General features: G+C 30.2%; 2 protein-coding genes across 4 annotated transcripts in view; both read left to right on the plus strand.

Moving 5' to 3' along the window:
- LOC107455753 (serine-rich adhesin for platelets) overlaps positions 1-13,713 on the plus strand; it is a 19,640-nt gene extending 5,927 nt beyond the window's left edge. The window contains exons 2-3 of the mRNA XM_043048431.2: positions 1,476-7,605; positions 9,987-13,713. Of these exons, the coding sequence (XP_042904365.1) occupies positions 1,657-7,605; positions 9,987-11,279 (7,242 nt within the window). The 5' untranslated portion in view covers positions 1,476-1,656 and the 3' untranslated portion in view covers positions 11,280-13,713. The remainder of the gene's footprint in view (positions 1-1,475; positions 7,606-9,986) is intronic.
- A 3,262-nt stretch (positions 13,714-16,975) lies between these two features.
- LOC107455752 (enolase-phosphatase E1-like) lies at positions 16,976-27,692 on the plus strand. Of its 3 annotated transcripts, none has more exons than XM_016073436.4 (3): positions 16,976-17,125; positions 19,290-20,944; positions 25,197-27,692. In XM_016073436.4, the coding sequence occupies exons 2-3, from the start codon at positions 19,436-19,438 to the stop codon at positions 26,430-26,432; spliced, it is 2,745 nt and encodes a 914-aa protein (XP_015928922.1). In that variant the 5' UTR covers positions 16,976-17,125; positions 19,290-19,435; the 3' UTR covers positions 26,433-27,692. The 3 variants fall into 3 exon arrangements, with proteins under 3 accessions (XP_015928922.1, XP_071033733.1, XP_015928923.1); XM_071177632.1 differs by having other exon boundaries at positions 19,290-20,704; XM_016073437.4 differs by having other exon boundaries at positions 17,043-17,197.

The following is a 27,692-nucleotide window of genomic DNA, read 5'->3' on the forward strand; positions in this document are numbered from 1 at the left end:
TTCTCAAAAAGATCTATTAACGACTTATTTTAAAATCAGGGATTCTAAATTTAACTCAACTTATTGTTATAAAAGAATATGTTGATAAAAAAAGTGTTGATATATGCTTCCATTTTTCTTAATAATTAAAGTTGAAACTGAACTTTTTAAAATAAAGTATTTATAGTGTCATTTCGCCAACTAGTTAAACATTTTTATAAGTTTAAAATGGTATTTTTTTATATAATGGCCAAGAAAGTTTTTTTGAACTATGTTTATGAACAGAAATAATGTGTTAATTACGTGAAGTTTGAAAGCTAATAACCAGAAAAAGTCTAACTTATTTTTACAAAGAGAAAGATACAAAGTTATCATAATATCTTTGCTTGTGATCTCCAAGATCTATGGACACACTGACGTCATGAGGAGGGAAATCGTAGCTTCAGCTCTAAGAGCTAAGTGAACTAGCCCCTTTAGACCTGGGAGCGACCCCTTTATTTTCCATCTTTTTGAAAAGTATCGTGCTGTCGAATTAATTACAATATCATCAAAAGCTAAGTACAAAAAATATTAAGAAAACGCAAATTGAAAATTTAACCAAAATTACCACATGGCGAGGGTAGAGACTTTTAATGAAGATCCACTTTTGTAGGAGTAGGACCAAATTAATTAAGCTGCTAGTCAATATTATAAAACATTAAAATCTGCTCTTATATTTTCAGTTAAATGTTTTTAATAAAGACTTAGATTAATTGCATAAGCTATGTTTTTATTGATTTTTTTCTCAAGAAAGTTGAATGTTTATTTAAAACTATTTATAAAAATGTAAAAACGCCGCAGCTTCAAAAAATATTCCCAATAAAAAAGATTTTCAGTATGATAGACAATTAAAATCATTTTTTTCTCTTCAAAATTAAGACTTTTAGAAAAAGAATCTTTGAAATATGCTGATTTTATTTTATCTTCTGTTCTTATGACTTTCGTTAAAATCATTTATTATAATAAGCAATTTTCAAAATATGCATTGCATAGAGCTCAGTATTTTTTATAAATCATATTGGTCAAAAAAATAATTTTATTCATGTAATCATGCAAGCTTTTTCAAACGTCTTTTTTAAATTTTAAATAACTATTTTTTAATTATTGCTAAAAATTTATAGTATTGTTAAACTATCTATTTTAAACTATTATTATAAAAGTAATTTTTATTATTATTTTTTAGTAATTTATTATTATTATTTTATTCTTATATCTTAAAGTATTAAGAAAAAAGTCTCATTTTCATGCAAGCTTTTTCCTGCATCAAAAAAACAATTTCTCCATGTTATTTGGTAGTAGTGCCCAGAGCATGTAAATTTCCGTATAATTTTACCCAGAGGCTCAACGCTAGATGGTTTTTTTTTCTTTTCTTTTTTTCAATGGCTTATACGTAGAAAATTTTAATGTAACGTTAATTTTAATCTGTACGAGTGATTCCTTTAACTTATCTTTTTTAGGCAATCACATCAGTACAGTGAATTGTGCAACTCGCCAAAATTGAAGAATAGGAAGAAGTGTAAAATAAAATATATTAAAAATCACTTAAAACATAAATATCGGGATTACGAATCCGGACAAAGTCAGAGGTTTAAGTACGTAAATGTCTTTTTTGGTGAAATAACGAACTTGAATGCAAAAATGCCGAATGATAGAAATCGTTCTAGTAGAACACGTTCTGGTAGAACACGTTCTGGTAGAAAACGTTTGGCAGCCAATATATCTAAAAAAGAGATAGATCAGGAAAATAAATTTTCGGAATATCGACAAGTAACGGAAGAAACCTGTCCTAAGAGTGATAGTAATCCAGATGGTGCTTCAAAAGCAGGACGAAATATTCCGGGCCGAAATTCCGTAGACAAGTTTTGTGATTCCTTTCGAGTTGATTCCGGTAAAACCAATGATGTAATTACGCAACGTGATCAAAATAATGAATCTGTAGATAGATATGAAAATCCATCGGGAAAAACAAGTCTAACTACCAAAAAGAAAGGAAAGAAAACTAAGTGGACAAAATTAGTTACTTATGAAACTCTATTCTGCAACTCTGAAAATAGTCAACAAAATTTGAATCGAAACTTAGAAGGAAATAACAAGGATAACAACTTAAGTACATTGTCCGAAACAACGACTTCAGCTGCAGAACAAGGGAATGAGTTTCAAATGTGCAATGAAAATGTGACTTGTTATACATCACAGGAAGAGGCTAGAAATTCTGATGCACAATTTTGTCAAAAACATGAAATAGAAGGAGAAAGAAAATATTCGGATGAATCGGAAATCATTTCAAAAACACAAATTGAAACATGTGTCTTTTCTCCGAATCTTGAAGAATACAGTTCTAGTTCCGAATCGGAAGAAGATATGGTGACTGTATTACATTTTAAAACTCGAAATATCCCGACAGGGACAAATCACTTTTTCCCGGATGCTCATGAAATTCAGTTGGAGGCAACACACACTCAACCCCCAAACGAGACTATGCATCCCCAGAATAATTTTGATCCTGTTTCGATGTGTGAAGTAGATGGGCAAATGTCAAACAATAATAAATCTGAATCAACTTCGGAAACTAAAGGCTTTGTAGTGGAAAGAGACGAACTCTCATCAAATCGTGATGAATTCAATCATCTCTTTATAAAAGCAAATGAAAATATGAATTTGCAAGGTAATTTTGAGCCTAATTACGTTTGCATGTTTGATGGGAATGCAGATATCAATGATTCATATTTGGAAACACAACATACGATAGATAAAGATGACGTAATTTCTTCAAGTAGTAATAAAGTTCAATCGGTAAGCAATGACACTATAAATAAATCAATTTATACACCATCGAGAGAAATAACGGTTTCTGATTACAATTTTGATCACAATTGTGTTACAGTGCCTGAAGAAGATGAGGAAAAGACGAATGAAATTTGTGATTCCTCTTTGCTTACAGGAAACAAGGTAGCGAAAAAGGACGAATTTCTCTCAAATCGTCAAAAGGCTAGTGGTATTCTAAATGAATCAGTTGGTGTATCAACAAGTAAGCCTAAACATTTTAATGATAATCTCGACCTTAATTTAGCTTCCCTATCTGGAGTAGATGGCACAGAAACAAAGACTGATAAATGTGATTCACTTTTTAAAACACAAGAGATGGAAGTAATATCAAACAAAATTTCCTCAAATGCCAATAAAATTCAATTAGATGCCACTGACATAGAAAATGAATCTGCAAATGTAAAACTAAGTAAATCTATGAATTATAATAATAATTTTGGTCAAAATTGTGGTGCAATTTCTGGAGTAGATAAGAAAGAAACTAAGACTGATAAATGCGATTTCTCTTTTCTAAGACAAGGCATGGTTGTGGGTCCAAACGAACTTTTCTCAAATGTTAATGAAATGCAATCGAAGGCCAATGATATAGAAAATGAACCAGTTGATGTATTATTACAAAGTGATTATTTTCATTCTAGTGATAATTTTGATCATAATTCTCGTTCCTTTTCTGAAGTAGGTAGAGATGAAACAAAGACTGATAAATGTGATCCATCTTTACGAACACTAGACATGGTTGTGGATGCAAACGAACTATCCTTAAATGTTAATGAAATGCAATCGGAGGCCAATGACATAGAAAATGAACCAGTTGATGTATTATCACAAAGTGATTCTTTTCATTCTAATGATAATTTTGATCATAATTCTAGTGCCTTTTCTGAAATTGGTAGAGATGAAACAAAGACTGATAAATGTGATCCATCTTTGCGAACACTAGACATAGTTGTGAATGCAAACGAACTTTCCTTAAATGTTAATGAAATGCAATCGGGGGCCAATGATATAGAAAATGATCCAGTTGGTGTATTATTACAAAGTGATTTTATTCATTCTAATGATAATTTTGATCATAATTCTAGTGCCTTTTCTGAAGTTGGTAGAGAAGAAACTAAGACTGATAAATGTGATCCATCTTTAACACTAGACATGGTAGTGGATGCAAACGAACTTTCCTTTAATGTTAATGAAATGCAATCGGGGGCCAATGACATAGAAAATGAACCAGGTAGTGTATGGCCAGGTGAAACTATAGCTTCTAACGATAATTTTATTCATATCTCTGTTTCATTATCAAAAGTTGATGGGAAAGAAATTAAGGCTAATGAGCCTGATTCAACTTCGGAAATGACGCAAGAAACAGAAACTGACGAACTTTTTGCGAATGAGGTATTATCAAAATGCACTGTAAATGAACCAATTGGTGCATCAGCAACTAGGTATGTATCACCAACAAATCTATATTCGCACGATAACTTTGTTTCTACAACAGGAGTAGATGGTGAAAAGACAGAAAATGATAAATTAAAAGTGCAATTTGTGAAAATACCAGAAAACGGTAATTCTTCTTCCCCATGTACTGTAAATGGAGGAGAGAGAAAGACTGGCAAGTCTGAATTAATTTTGGAAGATGTTTCTTCTAATAGTTATGAAACTCATTTAGAGGCGAATCGAACTATGTACTTTGAAGATGATATCTATGATAAAAACAAACATTTATCATTTAAAAGAGATGAAAATTTGTGTCCGATTGAAAAATCTGCACAAGCAGTTTCATACCCCACATCTCGGTTAAAAACTCAAGATAATTTTGGTTCGGAAAAAATTATATATGAACCCAGTGAAATGTTCCCTCATTTACTTTTAAAAACCTTCCAAAATACTTTCAAAGAATATTTTTCTCAAAATTGGCAAATATTTCAGGAACAGCTGCGTAGGTGTACACTTACTGAAAGGCAAAGTAGCGATATTTCTTCAAAAAGTGAACAAAATATTGTTTCTCATCCTGAAACTGATGTTGGAACATCAAATTTGCCTGCAATAAATTTAAAGGGTGGCAACCAACCATCATCATCCAAACTTCATGATAACACAATGAGTTCAGGGACTACGTATTCCAAAACAGAATTCCCCAATGGAGATTCGCGTAATGCCAAAGAAGTCAAAAGCAAGACATTGTCCGTAGAAAAACAGATTACACCTTCAAACAACCAATTGAATTTAGATCCGAATATTGAGTCTGGTCATGCTTTTCCTTCTAGTTCACATGCTGTAAGATTTTCAGATAAATACTGCATGAAGTTACCCGAATCTCCAGAAACTTTTTCTAACTTTTTCATTTGCCCGCGCTGTATTGAACACTATGAGAATTTGCGAAAAAATGAGACATCGAGAAAAATTCGAAATGTTGTTCATTTGCTCGATGGTTCTAGATTTATTTGTAATAGCTTCAGCAATACGACTTCGAAGGCAAGCATAAGTAATGAACATGGTGCAGACGTAACAGAAAATATATTCGGTGCAATAAATGTTGAAATAGCATCATACTTTGATAAACAAGAGTCAGTGGAAGCTAGTGACGCCTTTTCAAGCGATATGAAGCTAATTAATCCTAAATCAGACTCTGTAAAGGGAGAAATATATATAGAAACAAGTAAGCAAGAGGGTAAATTTAACGTGAAGAATTTTTCATATGCAAATAACCCCTCATCATTTCTTTGGGAAGAACGAGATAAGCTGAGAAAGCTAGGATTGGAATCAGTTGAAAATACCAAACAGCATTCCGTAAATAATAGGAGCGTACTTAGTCGGCAGCACAATCTCAAAAATATAAGACTAGAACCTGGTTCTGCTTTATTTGATAACGTAGAGTCTGAAAACTCTGGTTCTATTCCTTTAAATAACGTAGCTTCTGAATATCTTCCATTAGTTTTGACAGAACGAAGCAATTCAAAAAAATTAGAAATGGACTCGGTTAAAAATTTCAATCAGGATTCTATGATGAATGAAAAGGTAATAAGTAGACTTCGCGGTTGCAATGATATGAGCCTTAACTTAGATTCTTCTGCTTTATTAAAAAAGGGGGGTTCTGAAAATTCTATTTCATTAAACAAGGTAGCTTCTGATACTCTTCCATTTCTTTTGACAGAACGAAGCGAGACAAAACAATTAGGAATAAACTCAGTTGAAAATATCAGTCAGTATACTTTAAACAGTGAACGGGTAGTTAGTCGACATTCCGATTTCAAAAATATAAGCATAGAGCCTGGTTCTGCTTTATTAAATAACGGAGGTTCTGAAAACTCCTGTTGTATTCCACTAAATGACATGCCTTCTGATGATCACCATTTTCCATCACTTCTGACAGAACGAATCAAGCTAAGAGAGTTTGGAATGGACTCGGTTGAAAATACGAATCTGCATTCAATGAATAATGAAAAGTTAATAAGTCGACGTCACGGTTGCAACGATGCGAGCCAAGACCCTAGTTCTGCTTTATTCAGAAGCGGAGACTCTGAAAACTCTGGTTCTATATCAATAAATAACGTAACTTTTGATACTCTCCAATTTTCATTACTTTTGAAAGAACGAAGAAAGTCATGCGAATTTGGAAAGGAGTCTGTTGAAAATATCAATCTGAATTCTATGAATAATGAAAGGGTAATAAGTCAACATGACGGTAACAATGATTCGAGTCTTAACTCTGGTTCTGCTTTACTGACTAACATGGTTTCTGAAAATTTAGATCCTTCTTTATTAAATAACGAAGGTTTTGAAAACCCAGGTTATATAACATTAAATAACGTAACTTTTGATGCTCTCCAATTTCCATTACTTTTGAAAGAACGAAGCAAATCAAGCGATTTTGGAATGGACTCTGTTGAAAATATTAATCTGAATTCCGAGAATAATGAAAGGGTAGTAAGTCAACATTGCGGTAACAATGATTCGAGCCTTAACTCTGGTTCTGCTCTACCGACTAACACAGATTCTGAAAACCCGGGTTCTGATTTATACGAAGCTTTAGAAAGTTTTGGTAGTGCTTCATTAAATAAAACAGCTTCTAAAAATGATATAGATATGCATAGAAATGCTCCTCTTACAGATAATTTAGTCTCAAGAAAAGATAATGCAGATAGAACATCATATGTAGGAAGTCGATTAAGGTTGAGAAAAACCGTGGCAAAGAGACCTTCAAAATTTATGTCGAGAAAATATTTTTCTCATGCTGCCAGCTTAGAAAAAATATCTAATCTTTCAGAAAAAAACGAATCCTTATTAGAGGAACGAGACACATCAGCTAACGAGCCAGGCTTCAGTTTAAGTAGCAATGCACCTGCTTTTTATCAAGAAAAATTTGAGAAACTGAAGAGTTTGACGAGAACAGATGTGGGAAATGAAATCACTGGCGAAGAAAACAGTAGAAAGGATTTTATTAAGCTTGGTGGGGCTATGAAAACGGAGTGCTTTGTTTTTGATCAAAGTTCTCCTAAGAATCAATCTTTTGCTGAAATCTCAGAGGAAGTAAAAATGTCATGTCCGACCATACGTCCAAGAAGATCTACCGAACTGGCCGTTCCATCATCTGAATCTTCAAATTCAAATAAGTCTCTAATTCGAAATGAAGTGGAAGCATCTGAAATATTTGCTGAAGATAAGGCTTCTTCAAAAAACGAAATTGTGGATGCGATAGACCAAAAGGAAATGCTGGAATCCCATGCAACTATCGAAATGAAGTTCAGCTCAATGTTAACTAATCAGGTCAGTACGATTGTTATTGATTTATTTGTATGTACAGTGCACAAACTGATCTTCACGTTTTGGACTCAATCCTAATATTTTAACCTCAAATATGATAATTAAATAATGTAGATGATATTTAAAATTTCGAAATCAGACAAAAAAAAACGCACTTTCTCTGAATAAACATACCTTTTTTCGACAGATTCTGACCCACACAATCCGAAGATAATCAATCTCATGCAGAAAAATAACTTTTAATAAATTTTTACTATTTTTTAAAATTTTATTAAAAAATAGTCAAAAATTGAACTGTAAGGCACTGAACTAATTGAACTGTATCTGTAATTGAACTGTAAATTGAACTTTTGAACTGTAAGGCATACAATTTTTAACATTATTTTAATAAAGTGACGATAAGCTTCACGAAATTAAGCTAAGCTTTATCTCTTAATATCTGTTTCTATCCTTTCATTTTATGTATTTATTTTTTAAACGCTAAAATTCCATAATTTTCAAACATCTGATTTCTATTTTTTGACTGAAGATAGGAATGCGTCGAGGAGTGAAAAGGGAAAATCTATAAAATAATAATATTTTCCTACTTTAATGTATACTTTAATTTTCTTGTAGCGTGTTATACTTATTGTAACTTGTAAACTTGTTATATGCTACTCTCAATAAAATAAATTTTATTAATAACAAATGTTCTATAATTTTTTTTTTTTTTTTTGCTGAATTACAACATTTTAGAACATTTTCCTCTAAGATAAAATCTTTTGCAAATAATCAAAAATAATTTTACAGTAATATTTATATGCATTTTAATATTTCATATAATAAATTTAAACTGAACGTGCACAGTTTTTATTTGTTTGGTTCTGCAATCATTCTTGATAAATTTAAGTTATAGATTTTAATTTCTAAGGAGATTTATAATACTTTTCAGTTTGAATATTAATCAATTCTTATATTTATTATATGAAAGCTAGCTAAAAATATATAATATATGTTCACAATTTAAAATATATGTTCACGATTTATTTTTAATATTTATTGTTGTACTAATTTGATGTTTTACCAAAACATTTACCTGAAATCCATAACATTAAAAAATATTACAATGAAACGTTAACAAAATATTTTTTTAACAAATAAAGAAAAATATAGAAATAAATTTAAATCAAACTATCTTCCAATAAATATGTTATTATTAAAAGACCATTGATAACTCTATTTTATGTTCTGTACGGAACTTTAAACATTTGTCTTAAATTTAGTATGAGAAATATACTAGAACTGATATATGATTGACTTACATTTTGTTAACTAATTACGGAGAAATGATATTGGGGAGGAGCTACAAAAAAACATGACAGAAAGCTTTGCCGAGAAATCCAATCAGCGCTCTGAAAATCTCTCTTTTATAAACTGTAGATGTAAAGGTAGGTTACATGCGATCCGGACACGGGACTCGGGCGGACCCATCTCATCACCAGCGTGGTGGCCGCCTCGAGTTATTAAGATTGCAAGTTTCTATGTGAAGAATCCGATCATTAAATGAAAAGTTACTCAAAGTGTACTGTTTTTTATTTAATTAATTATTCACTTTACATTCTAAGATTAAACATACAATTTTTAGACAGATTAGATTTTTTGATATATGTTGGAGTAAAGCTGTTACTGGAAAACTAACTTTCTGCCCAGGTTGAAAATTTGTCTTCTTAAAAATTAATATTTTTGCTTAATTTTGAAACTATTAATATTGAAAAAAATCATAAATTTTTTAACGTTTATTTGCTTAAGGATTTTATCCTGGAAAAAAATCCTTAAATAATATTTATTATTTAATTTAGTATTGATAGATAAATGTTGAATGAATGGGGATATATTTCACCTTTGTTACACTACATTTAAATCCCAGTTTCTAAAATTTTAAACTAATCGACTTAACAGCTCTCAAAAAATTTTAATAAATTATAAAGTCAAGCGGCTATTTATTAAAATAATAAATAATTATTAATTTTTTACGAGATCTTTTTAAAGGATTGGTTTCAAATTATGATACTTTATCATTTAAAAATAGAAACTTTAATATGGCATTAAAGTATTATATCTTTTAAAATTATTTGGATCATTGTTAAATTACAAATTTAATAATAAATATTAAAAGGTATTGTTTTGTTTGGACTTATGTATGGACTTTTGTTTGGACTATATATATATATATATATATATATATATATGAAGCTCTGTTTAAGTTCTTTTTTATTAATAAAATATTAATATAAAGATAAATAAGTTAGCTATAAAAATTTTTGCTTTCACGTCGGGTAATCACTCAATTTGATATTAAATTTATATTGTGTCATATTTCACTATTGCAATTTTTTTTTCGGCAGATCGTTTCAAAGAAGAGAAACAGCTTGGAGGCAAATAGTTTATCAACTCGGAGTTTCACATCTTTGAACTGGAGGCAAATGAAAAATATATCATCATCTGATACCGATTCTGAGAACAGTTGCAGTGACATTGAGCCAGCCACTGTGGCTAAATGTACTATTGATTCGATAAAATTTCGCAACCAGTTTCATTATTCCAAAAGTCAGCAACAAAAGGCCACACAAGAATGTTTGAATGACACTAATGGAAAGTGCAATTCTTCTGATATTACGCAAAAGCATGGACAAGACAATAAATGTGTTGAATTTGTAGGTAACTCTTGTGAATTCCGTCACGCGGGCAAATCTAGTTTGTGTTTAAGTTCTGACAATTTAAAGCTAGAAATATTTAACAATCCATCTTTTGTGAATCTGAAATTAATTGGTGAAAAAATCGAAAATTATTTGGAAGATACCAATGTTGAATCAGATGGTGAAAATTGCAATTTAGAATTATCAGCATCCGCCAATGTTTCTAACAAGAACAACAATCAAGAGGCAACAGAATCTACTGCGTTAAAAAAAGTAGAGACAAACGGGCATAACTCGCTCTGTACTGTTAAAAGGAAAGTACTTAAAAAAGGTAAACCTCATAAAATGCAGAAAAAACCAGAAACTAAAGTAGAAGTTGGAGAAATGCAAAACTCAATAATGCGTCAAACAAAACCTAAACATCGTCATAACCGAAGCACTCCAAAGAAAGGTATAACGCGAAAGGGAACTGAAACACATGCAGAACATCAGTCAGGAAAGGAAGAAATATTTTCTAATTACCAAAGCACAACTTCGTTCCAAAACAACAAAACTCGTTATACTCCATCGACTTTGATGAGAGCTAACTTACCAGACTATTCTGATTTGACAGGAATTGCTAAGCCGAATACTGTTTACGAAAGTAAAAACCACCAACTGGACGCAATCGAAACAAATCCACCTGATTCTTTCGCAATCGGAGGAGGGCCAAATGTTTTAGATGAGGAAAACAGGGATTTAGCTGCAGCTAGAGAGATTTCTAACAGCATGGAAAGTTTAGTTGACTCACTTAGTAGCTTCCATTTCTCAGACAGCAGAGAGATAGGTGCGATAAATGAAAATGACGAATTCAGTTTTCAAAACAAGAATTTTAAGATGACTTTTCAGCCCAATTCAGATATGGACAACTTCAAGTTTTGTTATGAACGCTCGTTTTCAAAATCTGAAATGGAGTTCAAAGTTAAGGAGAAAAAATTATTTTTAGAAATTGGTCATAACTGAGTTCATTCAATCCTGTATTTTGAATGTTATTTTGACTTTTCATTTTTTTTATAAGAATTACGTAGATAATTTTCTTTTTTCTTAAACTTTTATTATTGTCCCGTAATATATTTCAAAATATCTTTAAGAGATACTACCTTCTCTGCGGTACTTATATTTATATCAAATCTTTAAAAATAAGTAATTTGCTAGAGTTATTAAATTTTTATGAAAACAAATATGAAGTGTTTTAAAAAACTACAAAGATATTCCGGGTACTACGAATAATTTTAATTAAGGGAAGAATCAAATAATGATTTTGTGGCAATAAGTAATTCAAGCCAACTGATTATTTCAGTATTACAAGTACTAATTATGCGTTATTCGCCCATCGGATAACTTATTTTTGCTGATTAAAGTTTCGTTTAAAAATTCCTAACATATTAAGCTAATTTAATCAATTGGTCTCTCAAATCATAATTGATCTTTTAACCTATTTCTGTTGTATAGATTCCTGTTGTAATTTTTCTGCTTGCCAATAAATTATTTTTTGAATACGATAAATCCAGTAGGCAAATTATTGAGCCATAAAAATATTCATAAAATACAAATCGCGGTGTAACAGGAAAAGCATGAGATAGCAAAATAGCTGCTACTTTTCATTTTTAATTTTAATATATTTAAAAATAATGCTTTTAAATTATCTTTAATAACCTTTTAAAAGTAAAATTTCATAATTCTAATTAAAAAGTGAATGAACATTTTGATGTTTTAAATCTTAAATTTTCCATATTTCGAAAGTATTTTGATTTTGTACTTATTTCTTATCATCAATGCTTAATTACATTTTTAGTATATATATTTTTTGGACCTAATTTCCCTTTTCCTGGATTTTATATCTTCTCATTTATTCCCTGTCTCTGTCACAAGTATAAATATCAGTCATTCACAGAAGTTGTGACGTTTTTGTCAGGGATAAGAAAAAAAATCACCTGATAATTTCATGTAAAGGCATTTTATACAGCGAAATCAGTATCAATTATGCATTTCCAACCATATAATACAAGCTTGCAAATTCTGCGTTTTTTAAGGAACTGGCAACAAAAACAGTCTATGTGGTATTAACATGGTTTCGAAACTGTTGTTCATACAAATGACTAAATACATATGATATTCGAGTAGTGTATGAAAATGTGTAAAATTTCCCAACCAACGTATTAATAATCCGTATGGTATCATTCTTCTTAACCCTTTTTCACTGAAACTTCATCAAATAATTTTCTGAATATGAATGAAAAATTTTTTTTAAAACTACTTCTTCTTATTTTGTATTTTAGTTCAAATGTAACTCCAATTATCTAAAAGATATTTTTTAGTAAGACTGTTTTTTATAATTTTTGGCTTTTAATTAGAGAGCCAGAAAAAAATTACATTAAAGGGACACCGGTGTCCCATCTGAGTCAAAGGGTCAAGATCTGACCACTGGGGCGAGTGGCGATAATTATGCCAGTTTTAGCGTTTCAATGTATTTAATACAAGCTCTGGTACGCCAAAAACGAATCGAAACATACTCTTCTGGGTACCTGATGGTTTGTTTAGTGTTACGTTAATTGTAAATTTTTTTTCCAATGTTTTCTGTACAGAGTTGGCATGCATTAGAATAAAAAATTGATTTATCTTAAAACATGGCCAAGGTACGTACGCACTTAGAAAAAACGCTTAGTAATTTTGGGATAAAATTTTTTATTTTATTGTGTTTGTAACTATTATAATATAATAACTCTATTTAAATAAATTTACATCCAAAAATGAAAAAGATTTAAAATTTTAATTCACAATTGAAAGATAAGCTTACTTATATCTGTTTTATTTCAAAATTGATGTCAGTTTTTCAGGTGTTTAGAAAACCATTGGGCCACAAAACATTTATTTCTGTAATAGTGTTAAATTTTTCTTACCCGTAAGAATGAGTAAGTCTGAAATAATGTTCTGTAATTACTATTCTTAACCTAAAACATTCATTTGTATTATGATGTTTTGGTGATTTTTTTTACTTTAAATTTGGTAATGATGTGTTCTTCATCTTAGAAAAAAAGTTTTTTATTTCATTTTTTTCCCAGTATGATCCAGTGTTTTGTTAAAATATTTGCTTGCTTAAAATAATTGATATGTTATTTTATACTTAAGTGTGATGTTATTTTTTATCAACTTTAAATATTTTTTGTAAGTGAACTGTAAAAATATTTCTTACAAAAATGAGTATAGTTTATAAAATGCAGGTGATTTCTTGTATGGAAACTTCTAATACAAAAATTAAATCATTTTATCATTTATATTTGTCATACACTTAATTTCTTTGTTTTATTCTCCCATGATAGCTTTATCGTGCTTATGTATTTGAAATTTTTATTGCTGATAATATTTCAATAAACGAGTCGTTCAATGCACACATTAATCAACTCCATTTTTTCAAAAATATATGTTACATTTAAATGCCCATTTTTTAAATATATGTTACATTTAAATGCCAAAGAACATGGTTCATTTATAGCTTTTTATATTTACAATAAATCCACCTATCCATATTCTTCGCTCCAGCTGGCACATAGTCTCTTTTTTTTCAAGCACTCTTTCCTGACTCCTGAGTCAGTCTTCTTACCTACTCCCATCCATTTAGTATTCTGCACATGTTTCTTGTGCATGTATTTTTGCCAAGTAAGTCCCGGCCTTCTTTTATGTTTTCCATTGCTTGTTGAAGTAAGTACGATGATAGCAGGGCTATCCCATTTTAGTCGAAGGATATATTCAGTCCCCCTTTACAATATACGAGGCTCAACCAGAAAGAAAGGTTTCCCTATTTTTTTTAAAAAAAGAATTCACGCTTTCAGTAACCTATTTGTTGGCAACAAGTACAGCAATGTTTCAGCTACTTTTCAACATAGCCACCACCAGAATTGAGACACTTGTCGTATCGTGGGATCAACTTTTGTATCCCTCTGTCGTAGAACTCTACCGCCTGTGAATGGAACCAGCGTGTGTCGAAAAACCGGACACCCGAATACAAAATTCAACGCTTAGGAAGCTGTCGGTACGAAAAGTGATGTGCACGGTGCTCTGGGACAGAAACAGCATTTTGCTCATTGACTTCCATCCAAACAGTAAACACTGACCGTTACTGTGAAACACGGAAGAAATTGCGACGTGCCATTCAAAACAAGAGTTGTGGAATGCTTACTGCAGGTGTTGTGCTTCTCCATGACAATGAATGATCTTGCTCTCAGCGATTTTCACGTTTTCTTACACCTCAAGAAATTTCTTTCCTCCGGTGAGCGTTTTGGCAACGACGAAGAGCTGAAGACGCCTGTCACACGCTGGTTCCATTCACAGGCGGCAGAGTTCTACGACAGAGGCATGCAAAAGTTGATCCCACGATACGACAAGTGTCTCAATTCTGGTGGTGGCTATGTTGAAAAGTAGCAGAAACATTGCTGCACTTGTTGCCAATAAATAGGTTCCTGAAAGTGTGAGTTCCTTTTTTTAAAAAAATAGGGAAACTTACTTTCTGGATGAGCCTCGTACTTGACAAATAACAAAGAAAAAAATACCTACATAATATAAATTTGTATTATTTTTTTTTATTGTTTAGAAGTAAGGTATCTTCAAAATAAATCTACCAAATAATAAAGACACTACTCTTGTAAGCGATGAAAAAAAATAATTAAAAAAAAGTAATAGTTGTTATTCATTTCATTTTCCTCTTTGATCAATTTGTGCAGTGAACGACTCAACTGTCAAAGTACGTTCATTAAATAACAAGTCCTGCATTCTCTTGAAGCTTCACCATTAATTTATTAACGAAACAATTAATTAAAAATATTTAAAAAATTTATTTAAGTTTTTTTTTTTTGTTATATGGAGTTTGTAAATTTGTGCAGTGAATGGTACGTGTGTTGAAGTTTGGCTTAAGTAGCAAGTTTTACATTCTTAGTAAATTTCACATTCAATTCATTGAAGAAACAATTTGGGAACGATTATTGTGGTATTTTGATTTTGGTGTTGCCAATAAATATTCGAATCTTAAAACTTTTGTCCCCTAAGTTTTGCTTTAGCATCTAAATAAAAAATATAATAACAGTTTTTCATTTAAATGATTTTTAACTAACACCGATTCGCTTTTGAAATTTATTGAAATTTTCTGACTGCGCATAAAAATCTGCGCGCGCGGAATTGAAGTTATGCCTGTTCGATTTTGGGCCGTTGAAGTGAGAAAGGCTATAGTTTCATATATGATGCCGTGAATAGAGATTGCGTAATCACGTATATGTGATCACAGTTCTGAAGGGGTTAAGTAACTTAACTTTTACTTCGAAACTTTAAATTCTTCATCGTCTTTTAGCAAATGAACTATAAGTGTGCCTCTTCCAAAAAATGGCTTACATTAAGTTTACTGGAACCGGGAATCTTCTGTCGGGGCGCTTTTACACTAAATTTCCGCTATATCGACAAGATGCTACATTCCGTTCGTACCGCTATATTGACAAGATGCTATATTCCGTTCGTACCGCTATATCGACAAGATGCTACATTCCGTTCGTACCGCTATATCGACAAGATGCTACATTCCGTTCGTACCACTATATCGACAAGATGCTACATTCCGTTCGTATCTCTATATAAACAAGATGCTACATTCCATTCGTACAGCTATATCGACAAGATGCTACATTTAGGATGCTATCGACAAGATGCTACATTCCGTTCGTGCCGCTATATTGACAAGATGCTACATTCCGTTAGCTATATCGACAAGATGCTACATTCTGTTCGTACCGCTATATCGAGAAGATGCTACATTCCGTTCGTACCGCTATATCGACAAGATACATTTAGGATGCTATCGACAGGATGCTTTCCGTTCGTACCGCTATATCGACAAGATGCTACATTCCGTTCGTACCGCTATATCAACAAGATGCTACATTTAGGTCTGTACTACTGAATACTGAAAGGGGGGGGGAACTGAAAATAATTTTATAAGTTGTAGTTTAGATCTTATGCCCGTATCTGAAGTTCGCTTTCACTCTCGAGTTCAGCTTTAGCCGCTATCTGGAATAGACATTATCTACCGAGCTATTTTTACGCTGTATCAAATGAAACGAAACACAATCGATAGGGCGACAAAGAAGTTAACTGCTTTTGAAAAAATAAAGTAAAATTACCTATGGAATTGTCAATGTTGCATATAGTAGAACAGCTACTGAATTCACAATATGAAAATAAAAAAAAAATGAGTAATAAATATTAAAGAGTATAATATGTGTATTTAAAAGATTGTAACTTTACTGTCCAATCGCCACTTGACTCAAATAAAATCAAAATTTTAATAGATCTAATTAAACTAAAGTTATTTTCTGACAACTGAATCATCTTCTGTTTTAAAACCAAATATCCAACCAAAAATAATTTCGAAATAAGTTATCATTCGGAAAACAAAAATTTATTTCTAGTGATGAAAATTTCTATTTCCAAATCATTAATGCTTGAATTGAAAATTTTGCTGTGATCTATCGGTTTAAGTTATGATTAAAAATAATGTTGCCACTAAGTTCTTAAAAATGTTCTTTGTGCCAAGATATTGTACGATCAAAAGACAAATTATAGAGCATAGCGAAGAGAAAACGAAAATGAGATAAGTTATCAGCTGATTGTTTTAATTTATCTTGCAAAAAATGTTGATATCACAATAAAATAACATTCAATTCAAGATTGCGTAAGTTAAAGCTGGCAGAAAAGCGGTTCAGTCTAGACAAAGTTATGATTGATTTCAATGAATAAAATATTCAAAACTTAATAAGGTTTTTTAAGAAGTGAGTATTGATTTCAAAAATTATTATTCTTTTGATATATACAAGATACACACATACTTATTCTAATTATATGTAAGTAATATTATTTTATTTAGTTTAGAAACTGTAATTGTGAATTTGAGTTTCATACAACGCTGTTTTTTATTTATTTCTATAGAACGAAGCTAAGCAATGGAAAAATGTTTCTTGTTTTCCTATTTATAGTTTATATTTCAATAATTTTTGTCTGTATCACATTTTAAAATATTATTGTGTAGAATACAGTGTGTTTCGTTTTGTATATTTTATTCCCTTATATCCTTAACATATATTTTTAAAAACCTTATCAAAAATGTAGTAAAAAAAGTGTACTCATGAGAGGAAACAAAAACGCTATCGAAATCTAACTAATCAATATTGAGGAAGGCGGGATGAAAAACATCAAGATCCTGTTTTATCGCCTGAAATGTTGAAAGACGATTATTTAAAATAATTCACAGTTTTACCATACAATTAGACTGGTTTTTATTTCTTCACTAAGACAAAAAATTCGCCTAAGGAACATCCTATATGTATTGTATCATACGACATCGTGTATTTCTCACTGATACGATGTTACTAAACTACTACTGCAAATCGAGAAACCAAAGTAGACATGAAAATAACCACTCGCCATTTGGCGAGTCAATGAGAAAATGGCGATTTAAATTAGTTAAGCAACCAGTCACTGTTCTTTTTTTTTCTAAAATGTTTAATGGTAGAAGTACATCAATATGAAAAACAAAATTTTCATTAAAATGTATAGTGTCTCCATTCAAAATATTGTTCCTTCAGAATCAATTCGGTTGGAAGGATTCATGTGGAAAAAGAGTTCCTTACCGATTGACATATTTCAAAGTAGTTGTAAGGTATACATTAAATATATTTTGCCTTCCTAAATATTTTTAAATAAAGTTCTTTAAAGTCAGTATGTTTAATTGAATTTCGCCACACGTGTATTTCATTTCGATTGTTGAATTAACTTTTTATAGCTTTAAATTATTTAAATTTTTTGAAAAAAATATATATTCAGTATTGTATTGTTCATTAATATAAACGGAATAATATATTGTAAAAAAATAATCTTCGTAAAGAAATTTAGAAAAATTCAGAAGGAATTCAGAAAAAGATTAAAAATAATGAGCAACATTAAAGTAAAATTTTGATAAATAAATCTTAATAGCGTTCACAACTGATTATGTGAGTTGGTCCCCTTAAAATTTTCAAGAGCTGATAAAAGTCAATTTTTAAGCAATCCATTAAAAATTAGCATTTTATCGCCAATTTTAAAAAATTGCTTATCATAGATACTTTTGGTTTCGGTAAAATTTAATGAATTTAAAGAAGTCGTCAGGTACTGATAATATTTAAAGCATAAAATTAAAACAGCCGTTTCACCAATCATTCATAGTTATTTGCGGAAAATAAATTTAAGTTTGTAACAAGTAAGTATTAACTTGATTCCATTACTGAGCAGTTTTGAAACATCATGTAATGTTTTGAATTTGAAAACTCGTAAAACATATAAGTAAGCAACTATTTAAATTTGTTTATTTTTTCTGAAATTATTTTAAGTCAAAATTCTTGATGGTCGCATCAAAAAATTTTGATGGTTTACGTTGGTCTCAGTGCAATTCATGATGGTCCCCACTATCCAACATTTTCCATTACACATTCCGTAATTAATATCTACCACCCCCAAAAATTCTAAATTAAAGCCTTTAGTCTAGTTCAAAAACGTTCTTTGAAACTTTTTATTTATTTATTATCATTGGCAATGTTTTTTATTTTATTTTATTTTTTTAAATTAATTGGAATAAACTAGTAAATTAATTTACTTATAGACTTTTGATAACAACAGATTACAATTAAGCTCGAACTTCTATTTAAACCTTTGCATTTTTTTTCATACTTGTATCGTGTAATTTAGATTCCTAAAAACATACTTGATACTTTTTCAAAAATTTAACACCAGTTTTTAGTTAAATTTACAAGAAAATTATTTATTATTATCCCGATAACATAGGAATAAGTTTTTTTTACTTTTGACGAAGCTTCTTATTTCGGCAATATTCTACAGAAACTACAACTCTTTATTCCTGTAAGTAAGTATCCTTAAGTAGTTTTCTTTGTTTATCTTTTTTAGGAAGTCGTATGAGGATGCAAAAGACCACAATGTTGCGAAGTTCAAGAAGAGAAGAAAGTATAGAAGTAAAAGAACTTAACTTTATTTAGACTAAAAACATAAGAATCTCTAAAACGAATCTGAGATCAAACGTGAAGAAACATTTCATGGGAAATCCCATAAGTTTATTCGGTAGTTTATCTATGAAACGGAAAATTTCCTCCAGTAGCCATCTAAATGACGAATTGCAAGATTTGAAAAAATCTGATGATTACTTGAAAATTAATGAGTTGTTGCCAAAAGTCTCTGGCAACAGTAACCATCAAGAATGTGTTCGTGTTAACACTGCTTCTGATAAAATAGCAGACCTACAAATGAAATCTGATGAAGAGAAAATGTCCTTAAATAAATCACAGGCGGAATCTTGCCATAACACAGTTGAAAGTTTTGATGAGAAAAAATCCTTAAATAACTCACAGGCTGAATCTTGCCATAACACAGTTGAAGGTTTTGATGTGAAAAAGTCCTTAAATAACACACAGGCTGAATCTTGCCTTAACACAGTTGAGGGTTTTGATGAGAAAATGTCCTTAAATAACTCACAGGCTGAATCTTACCGTAACACAGTTGAAAGTTTTAATTCTACAGAAAAATCAAAAAATAGTGTCTTCGACTCTGAAACATTAAAAAATGACGGTCTTCAGAAAAATGGCACTTCTAAAACTATAAATGACGTTTGCCAAAGGGGAATGCCCGAGGAAAAAAAATTTGATGCGACTCAAATGAGTTCTTCTGAAAATTGCGAAACAGGGAATTATTTTTCAAAAGAACCAGGGAGCGAATCTGCACATCCTGATGTAAAAAGTTTAAATATTTCATTTGAAAGTAAAGAAAAACAAAATGCAGTTCATACTCTGAAAAATACTGCTAAAAACTCGCCCGTTCCCCCGATGAGTTTCGATCAAATTGAGGGCGAATCCTCTCATTTCGAAATAAAAAGTTGTGATATTTTCTTTCAAAGTGAAGAAGAGGAAGAGGAAGAAGTTTCTCTAAAATCTGAAGTCATTGAAAAGAAGGGAATCAGAGAAATGAGGGAAAATAGACACGGAAGAAAAAAAACTTTCATAGACGGAAGCAGGCAAGAAATAAGGGCACTTCCTGCGAAACAAAACCAACTACCAATACATGGTCAGAGTTTGAATGAATCCATGGATAACGAACCAAATAAAAAGTCTCTCCCCGGTTTACGAAAGACGTCAACAAAGACAGAATATGAGCTGGAAATCCCACTTAAAGCTTGCCAAACGGAAGCTCCGCTGGATACATTACAAATTTCAGACATTGAAGGCAGTGCCATTTCTCAAACAAAACATCGTGAAAAGGAGCACTCGAATCCTGCAGATGTGGTGCAAACGAAAGAAGATTTTATTTTTGAAGTAAGTCCTCACAATTATCAGACACTCTGTAAATTCGCACGTGAAGATCAAACACAGTGTCCAAATACACAGCCAAATAGATCTACAGCAATGATTCTTCCTTTACCTGAAACTTCAAATGTATATCAGGATCAGGAGGAATCCATAATGGTTTCGGGCGAAAAAATTGGGCAACCTGGATATGCTTCAGGGTATCATGCAAATGATAATATCGAAACTAGTTCATTGCAAACAAAACAGGTCAGTAAGGGCTTTAGTTGATTAAAATATATTTTTTTTGCACTGTTAACAAAATAATTACATGAAATTGATTAAATTTTTAACGTTATGATAGATTTTCGTGATGTAAGTCGTTGCAAGAAGTCGAATTTTTTCATCTCATAACAAAAATATCCATAATCCGATATAATAAATATCCACAGTAAAATTGCCAACTACAACGTGTCTGTTCACAAAAAATACAGAGTATTATAATTTCTTTCTTTAGTTTCGCTCATATTGCTGAAATATAAATATAATTTGAACACTATCTTTAAAAATTTTTGTTCGATTTTTTTATTTAAAAATAATTTTTAAACAAAAAAATCTTTAACTTCCAGATTTAATTTCAAAATCCGAATTTATCCCCTTGTTAAAATTGCACCATTATAAAAGCAACAAAACAAAAACAAAAAAATTCAGAATTTTCTGAGAAAAAAGTAAATTAGTGTTGGCAATTTTAACATAGCTACCCCTAATAGTTCAAAAGACACAACTTCAATATATTCATTCATTAGTACAACCAATTAAATAATTTATAATAGTAATCGATAGGGGTCTGTTTCATTTCATCGACAGACCATTTCATAGACTAGGTTGTCTACAGGTCATTTCATCGACAAGGTGGTTTCGTCGACAGCGTCATTTCATCGACAGGGTCATTTTGTCGACAGTGTTATTTCGTCGACTTACCGGAAGCACTGGCATAAAATCATTACAACCTTGTTTGTGCTTGCTCTTCAGAAAAGTTTTTTTTTCTATGGATAGTGAACTTGAAAAATAATGATAATAATTAGAAATAAATAATGTATTGGCAGTATTAATATCAGACGCATCTTATTTAACAGAAAATAAAACGTGGAATTTAAAAATAAGAATGTGTAACTATTATTCTACAAGCAAGAAAAAAACTGCAATTAAAATTTCGTCCGCTTCTTGACTAATTTAGGTGCTCAAATTTTTACTGATGTTCCGTGCAGGATGACTACACAATTTTCAAACACTTTCTGACCACTATAAGCGGAATTTATCGCCAATCTAAATTTTGATTATTTACCGGTCTGAATAAGCCAGGGGACACACAACTAAATTGTAGAAAATATGAAAATAAAAAAAAAGTAATATATTTAAAAAACCAAATTTGTTCAGTGGACTAAAAATTAGAAAAATAAATTTATAAAAAAATTTCACACACAACAGAAACCGCAAGGACAAAATTTCACAATGAGCTTCTACCAACATTTAAAGTTCCACTTTTTTTTGTTTTGGTGACAAAAATTTATATTTTTTTAGTACATTTATGCGGCGACTGAACTTAACTTAATCGTAACCGCGACAGTTACGATCAGTAACTGTCTCCGTCATTCACCAGAAGAATCCTAACCGCCATTGTAGAATGACGCACTGCTCTTGTTTTCACATTTTCCCTTTTTATACTTAATAATTAAATGTAAAATAAATACTAATTAAATGTAAACTTAATCTATTCATCTCCTGAGCACAACCAACCACCATACTTATCAAGCGTGATTTTTAAAAACATTTCTATCTCCAATTAAACTTTTTAAGAGGAACAATCAGTGCCATCCTTTGAAATATATACGCTCATTGCAAGTTTTATTAATTTAAATTAATTTGTATTCTGCAGCAAATCAAAAAAAAATTTTATTTGGGTAAAAAAAAAAGGCTTACAAAACTTATTTTTAATTAAACATAAATGAGAATAAAATCAGATGCATATGAGTAACTCTCCCCGATATGTTAAATTCAAAAGTCAATTTATTTGTCATATCGTAGTTATAAGCGTTTTTTTTTTTTTTAATTCTTTTATAAATGTTTTAATTAAATACACAGGTGAAATGAATTAAGAGAATTTGCATTTTTATCGAATTTCAAGAAAGGAACTGAAATGAAAGTAAAACCTTTGCTTCTAGGCAGAAAGGTAAATCTTGTACATCAAATACGTAATCGTAGACGTGTGTGTAGGCGAAGCCAGTAGAGAAACATGCTTTATAATTGCGCTTTTTTTTTCTCGGCGAAAATCAGAGATGTGGATATTTTTTTAGTCTATTTACTAATACAGTTTTTTTTATTTCATTATATAAACACATATAATATGCATATTATGTATAAATACACAGTAATGCTCGTTGAGTAAATAGGAATTTTGTCGTTGTTAGAAATAATTTTTCTTTACAAATTTTTATTACTTTTTCTGGAATGCAGTATTTACAAAGTACGGTTAATGTGAATTTATCACCTTATTTCTGCAAACTATTTGCTAATGCTTGCAAAGAAGATTTCTAAAATAGCAAAATTAATGCATTGTGCATTTTAAAGAGAAAAGTTAATTTAGATAATTGAAAAAAATCACAGGTTAAGCATCCGGTACAGCTGTAAAACTAATCAGTGCTTTCAAGAATCTAGTCCATTGAAAAATATCTGTACCTCATCGTCACAATTTATGTCCTACTGATCAAATTTTCACTAATGTAATTTAATTAAGCCATATAATTTCAGCGAATCATTATCATTAAGCTAAACGTTTTTGTTTTATTAAAGCTGAAGAATTTTAAAAAAAAATTTATGCAAACCAAAATAATTTCTAATACGCTTTTTTTATAATTTATTAAATAATTAAATTTAAAGATAATGCTGATATCGATTCTCAAAATTTTTATTTGTGGAGAAAATAATAATTTTGCTATGGCTTTAAAATATTTTTATAAGTACTTACAAAATTGAATTACTGTTCCAATAATGTAGAACTAAATGCATGCTTGATTTCAAAAGTCTTATAATATAATTGACTGCAATTAAAATAAAGTTAATAAATTTTGTTGGAATATATAATTTTTTTATACTTCCTTTAACTTAAAAAAACAATATTTTAATAACAATAAAATATTTTTTGTTGCTATTCTATATAATGTTGATTGTAATCTTGGACTTTATAATGTTAATGTAATTCGACATTGTAAGTAAAATCAGTATTTTATTTTCTATCTGAATTTTAAAAAAAAAATGAATTAAAATTTTTGCGCAAATCACGATTTTTTTTAAATATCTTGTATTTTTATGAAGATAATTCCTTGCATTAAATTGAAGATGGAATAAATTGAAAAAAATCAATAACTTTAGTTTTTCTACATTTTTGAAATCTAAAACTATTCTGCATAAAAATTAATTCAACATTTCTTTCACTCAAAACTGAATTTTATAACATAAAATTAAATCTTCTAAAAAAACGTTAAATATTCTTTATAATTAAAATTAACGTAGTGAAAAAATGGAAGAATAAGATCATTTTGTATTTATAAAGCATCATATGAATAAGTAATATCAGGTATCCATAACTCACTACTTAGCTTGAATATCTTAATTATTCAGATCTTGAAAATTTCGTCAACTGTTTACAATGTTACATTGTGTATCGCTGAAATTTAATGATATTATAAAAATAAGTTATGTTAAGCCCACATTTTCATCAGGATACATTAGGGTATAATTTATTGCACAAATTTTGTTTTAACATATTTATTTACAATCTAACACAGTTGGATTTAATTACGAACATTATGACTTTCAATGCACAGTCATAGCAAACTTAAAGATGGGCACAGGTGACTTCAGTTGGAGAATAATCATGTGACTCCTTTTTTCAGATGAAAATGAAGAGAAAAAAATGTTTTTTTTTTAGTGATTCTAAGTGCATTAAAATTTTTAAAGAGTATTAAGTTTTTTTTATTACCATTCTGGGGTTTAAACATAGTGCCTTTGATAATTGTCAACTATAATTTCATGATTAACACTCTTAGAAAAGTAATAAAATGTTTTTTAGGGGTTTTGAGTAATTCTGAGTACATTAAAATTTTTTAAATTCACTAAGAGTTTTTCTCCATTCTCAGGTTTAAGCATAGTGACGTTGGTGATTCTCCACAATGTTGTCAATATGCGAAAATTGCTCCTAAGGGGAAGTAGAAGGGCATTTTTTTTTTATGGTGCGAAACTATTAAACAAAAAAAGGAATAACAATGAAATAAATTATATTTGATGTTAAGTTCGTTATCAATTTATCTGAATAGTTTTATTTGAACAAAACTTTTTCAAAATAAGTCTTAAACTACGATTCTTTATTTTTTGTGTTGCGATATCAGAAAAACTTAACTGATATTGTTTACATTTTAGTATTAAATTATTCGTAAAATATCTTTATTTATAAATTTTCCGACAGATACTTTCAAAGAAGAAAAACAGTTTGAGAAACGAAAATGATTCATCACGAAGTGAAGGATCCAGCTGGAGGCATGGATCATCTGTTTCTGACGACAGCTACAGCGACAGTGAGCCATCCATAGTTCACGAGTCTCATAATGTAAAACTAGGCAATGAAGAAAAACCTACCATGCAGTGGTTGAGTGATATTGATGAAAAGTTAAAGACTTCTGATGCGCAAAAACCAGACAAAGGCTGTCTTCAGTTTGTAAGTAATCCTGGTAGATTGAGTTTGGCGCCTGATCAGTCTGATTTGTGTCTGAGATTTGATAATTTAAAGTTAGAAATTTTCAATAAGCCATCGTTTCTGAACGTTAAATTAACTGGTAAAAGAAGAGGATGTAATTTAGAAGGAACACAAATCAAAACAATTGGCAGAGATAGCGAGTTAGAATTATCAGCATCCGCTAATGTTTCTAACAAGAATAACAATCAAAAGGCAACAGAATCTACTGCTTTGAAAAAGGTAGAGACAAACTTACATAACTTACCCTCTACCGTCAAAACGAAAGTAGTTAAAAAAGGTAAACCTCGTAAAATACAGAATACACCAGAAACTAAAGTAGATCTTGGAGAAATGCAAAATTCCGTAATGCATCAATCAAAGCCCAGACATCGTCATAACCAAAGCACGCCAAAGAAAGGTATAACACAAATAGGAATTGAAACACATGCAGAACATCCGTTAGAAATAGAAGGAATATTTTTCAATAACCAAAGCACAACTTCGTTCCAAAACAACAAAACTCATTATGCGCCATTGACTTTGATGAGAGCTAACTTACCAGAACATTCTGATTTGACAGGAATTGCTAAGCCGAATTCTGATTGCGAAAGTGAAAACCACCAGTTAGACGCAATCGAAACAAATCCACCTGCTTCTTTCGCAATCACAGGAGGGCCAAATGTTTTAGATGAGGAAAACAGGGATTTAGCTGCAGCTAGAGAGATTTCTAACAGCATGGAAAGTTTAGTTGACTCACTTAATAGCTTCCATTTATCAAATGACCAAAAATTTGTTGCGAAAAATAAAAGTGAAAAATTTTGTTTTCAAAACAAAAACTTTAAAATGACTTTTCAGCCCGATTCTAATTTGGACAACTTTAAACTGTTGTATGAAAGCTCTTCTTCAAGGTCTGCATTGGAGTTAGAAAGTAATGACAGAAAGTTAGTTCTAGAAATTGAAAATAATTGAATTTGAGTGTTCATATAATTTTAAGTAGTTTAGTAATTTTTTTTACATCTGTTCTATACCTTTTAATGCATCTTTTTTGGATAGTACTTTTATGAAACTCTACATTTAAAAGTAAAAACTATAAATAATAAATACCATGTCAGAATTATCCTTTTAACAAAACACATATCAATCATTTTTAAAACATGAAAGATGAACTAGTTATTATATAACACTATAATGTGAAATCCCATTGAAAATTATGGATGCACCTAATAATTCTTTTTGCCGAATATTTAAGTCAGTTTATTGAATAATAATCATCCCATATTCACCATCCGAATACTTTATTTCTATTAATTAAAATTTTGTTTAAAAATTTCAGATGTGTACTTTTTTAAGACAATAAATTCAAACAATTTAAAGCCATTATGGATGAATCTTCTTAAGAAATATCTCATTTTCTGCAAAAGTATGTGCAAATGAATGTTATTAGCGTGTTGTAAACACATATTTCTGTAATATTTTATTTCTATTTTGTTTTGTAAATTGTGCTCTGTTTTGTTTTCCTTTCCCTAAAGCATGCATTTTTGTAATGCATCAATTCTGTGAAACATATAATTTCTGAAATGCATGCTGTGTAATGTTTAACTTATCATAAAATATACATTTTTGTAATGCAAACAATATTATGTAATGTTTTACTTATTATAAAGTCTTAATTTCTCTAATAATATTTTCTGAATTGTTTTACTTAAGGGTTCCAGGAGATTGCCAAAACTAATCATCAATTAAAATAAAAAGTTCCTGCTTTAGAAATCACCTTTAGATAAATTTCAACAATTCGATGCCAGTTTTCTTGATGTGTATTTTTGAATTATTGTAGTGAATAATACAATTAATGATGAACATTTAAAAACGAGAAACGCATTTTATGATATAAATTTTGTATTCATTGGTGATTATTTTTTCGGTGAACCATTGGCAACATTTCTATCATGAAACATTAAGTTTTGTGGTGTTTCATGCATCATAAAATATATAATTCAGAAATGATGTTCCGTAGAATCTTGAATAATATTTTTAACATCATGACAAGGAATTCAATTTACTATTATATGCACTTATTTCTTATTATAATTTTGTCAATTTTTATTAATTTCAAATAACTTTTCTGTGTGAATTGTAGAAAAATTCATTTTAGTTGACAAAAAAAAAACATTTAATGAAATGATATTTACTTGTGCATTGCAAAATTAAAATCTATTTACTACGCCTTTA

The sequence above is a fragment of the Parasteatoda tepidariorum genome, chromosome 2 (genome assembly GCF_043381705.1).
Source record: "Parasteatoda tepidariorum isolate YZ-2023 chromosome 2, CAS_Ptep_4.0, whole genome shotgun sequence".
In the NCBI taxonomy this organism is placed as follows: Eukaryota; Metazoa; Arthropoda; class Arachnida; order Araneae; family Theridiidae; genus Parasteatoda; species Parasteatoda tepidariorum.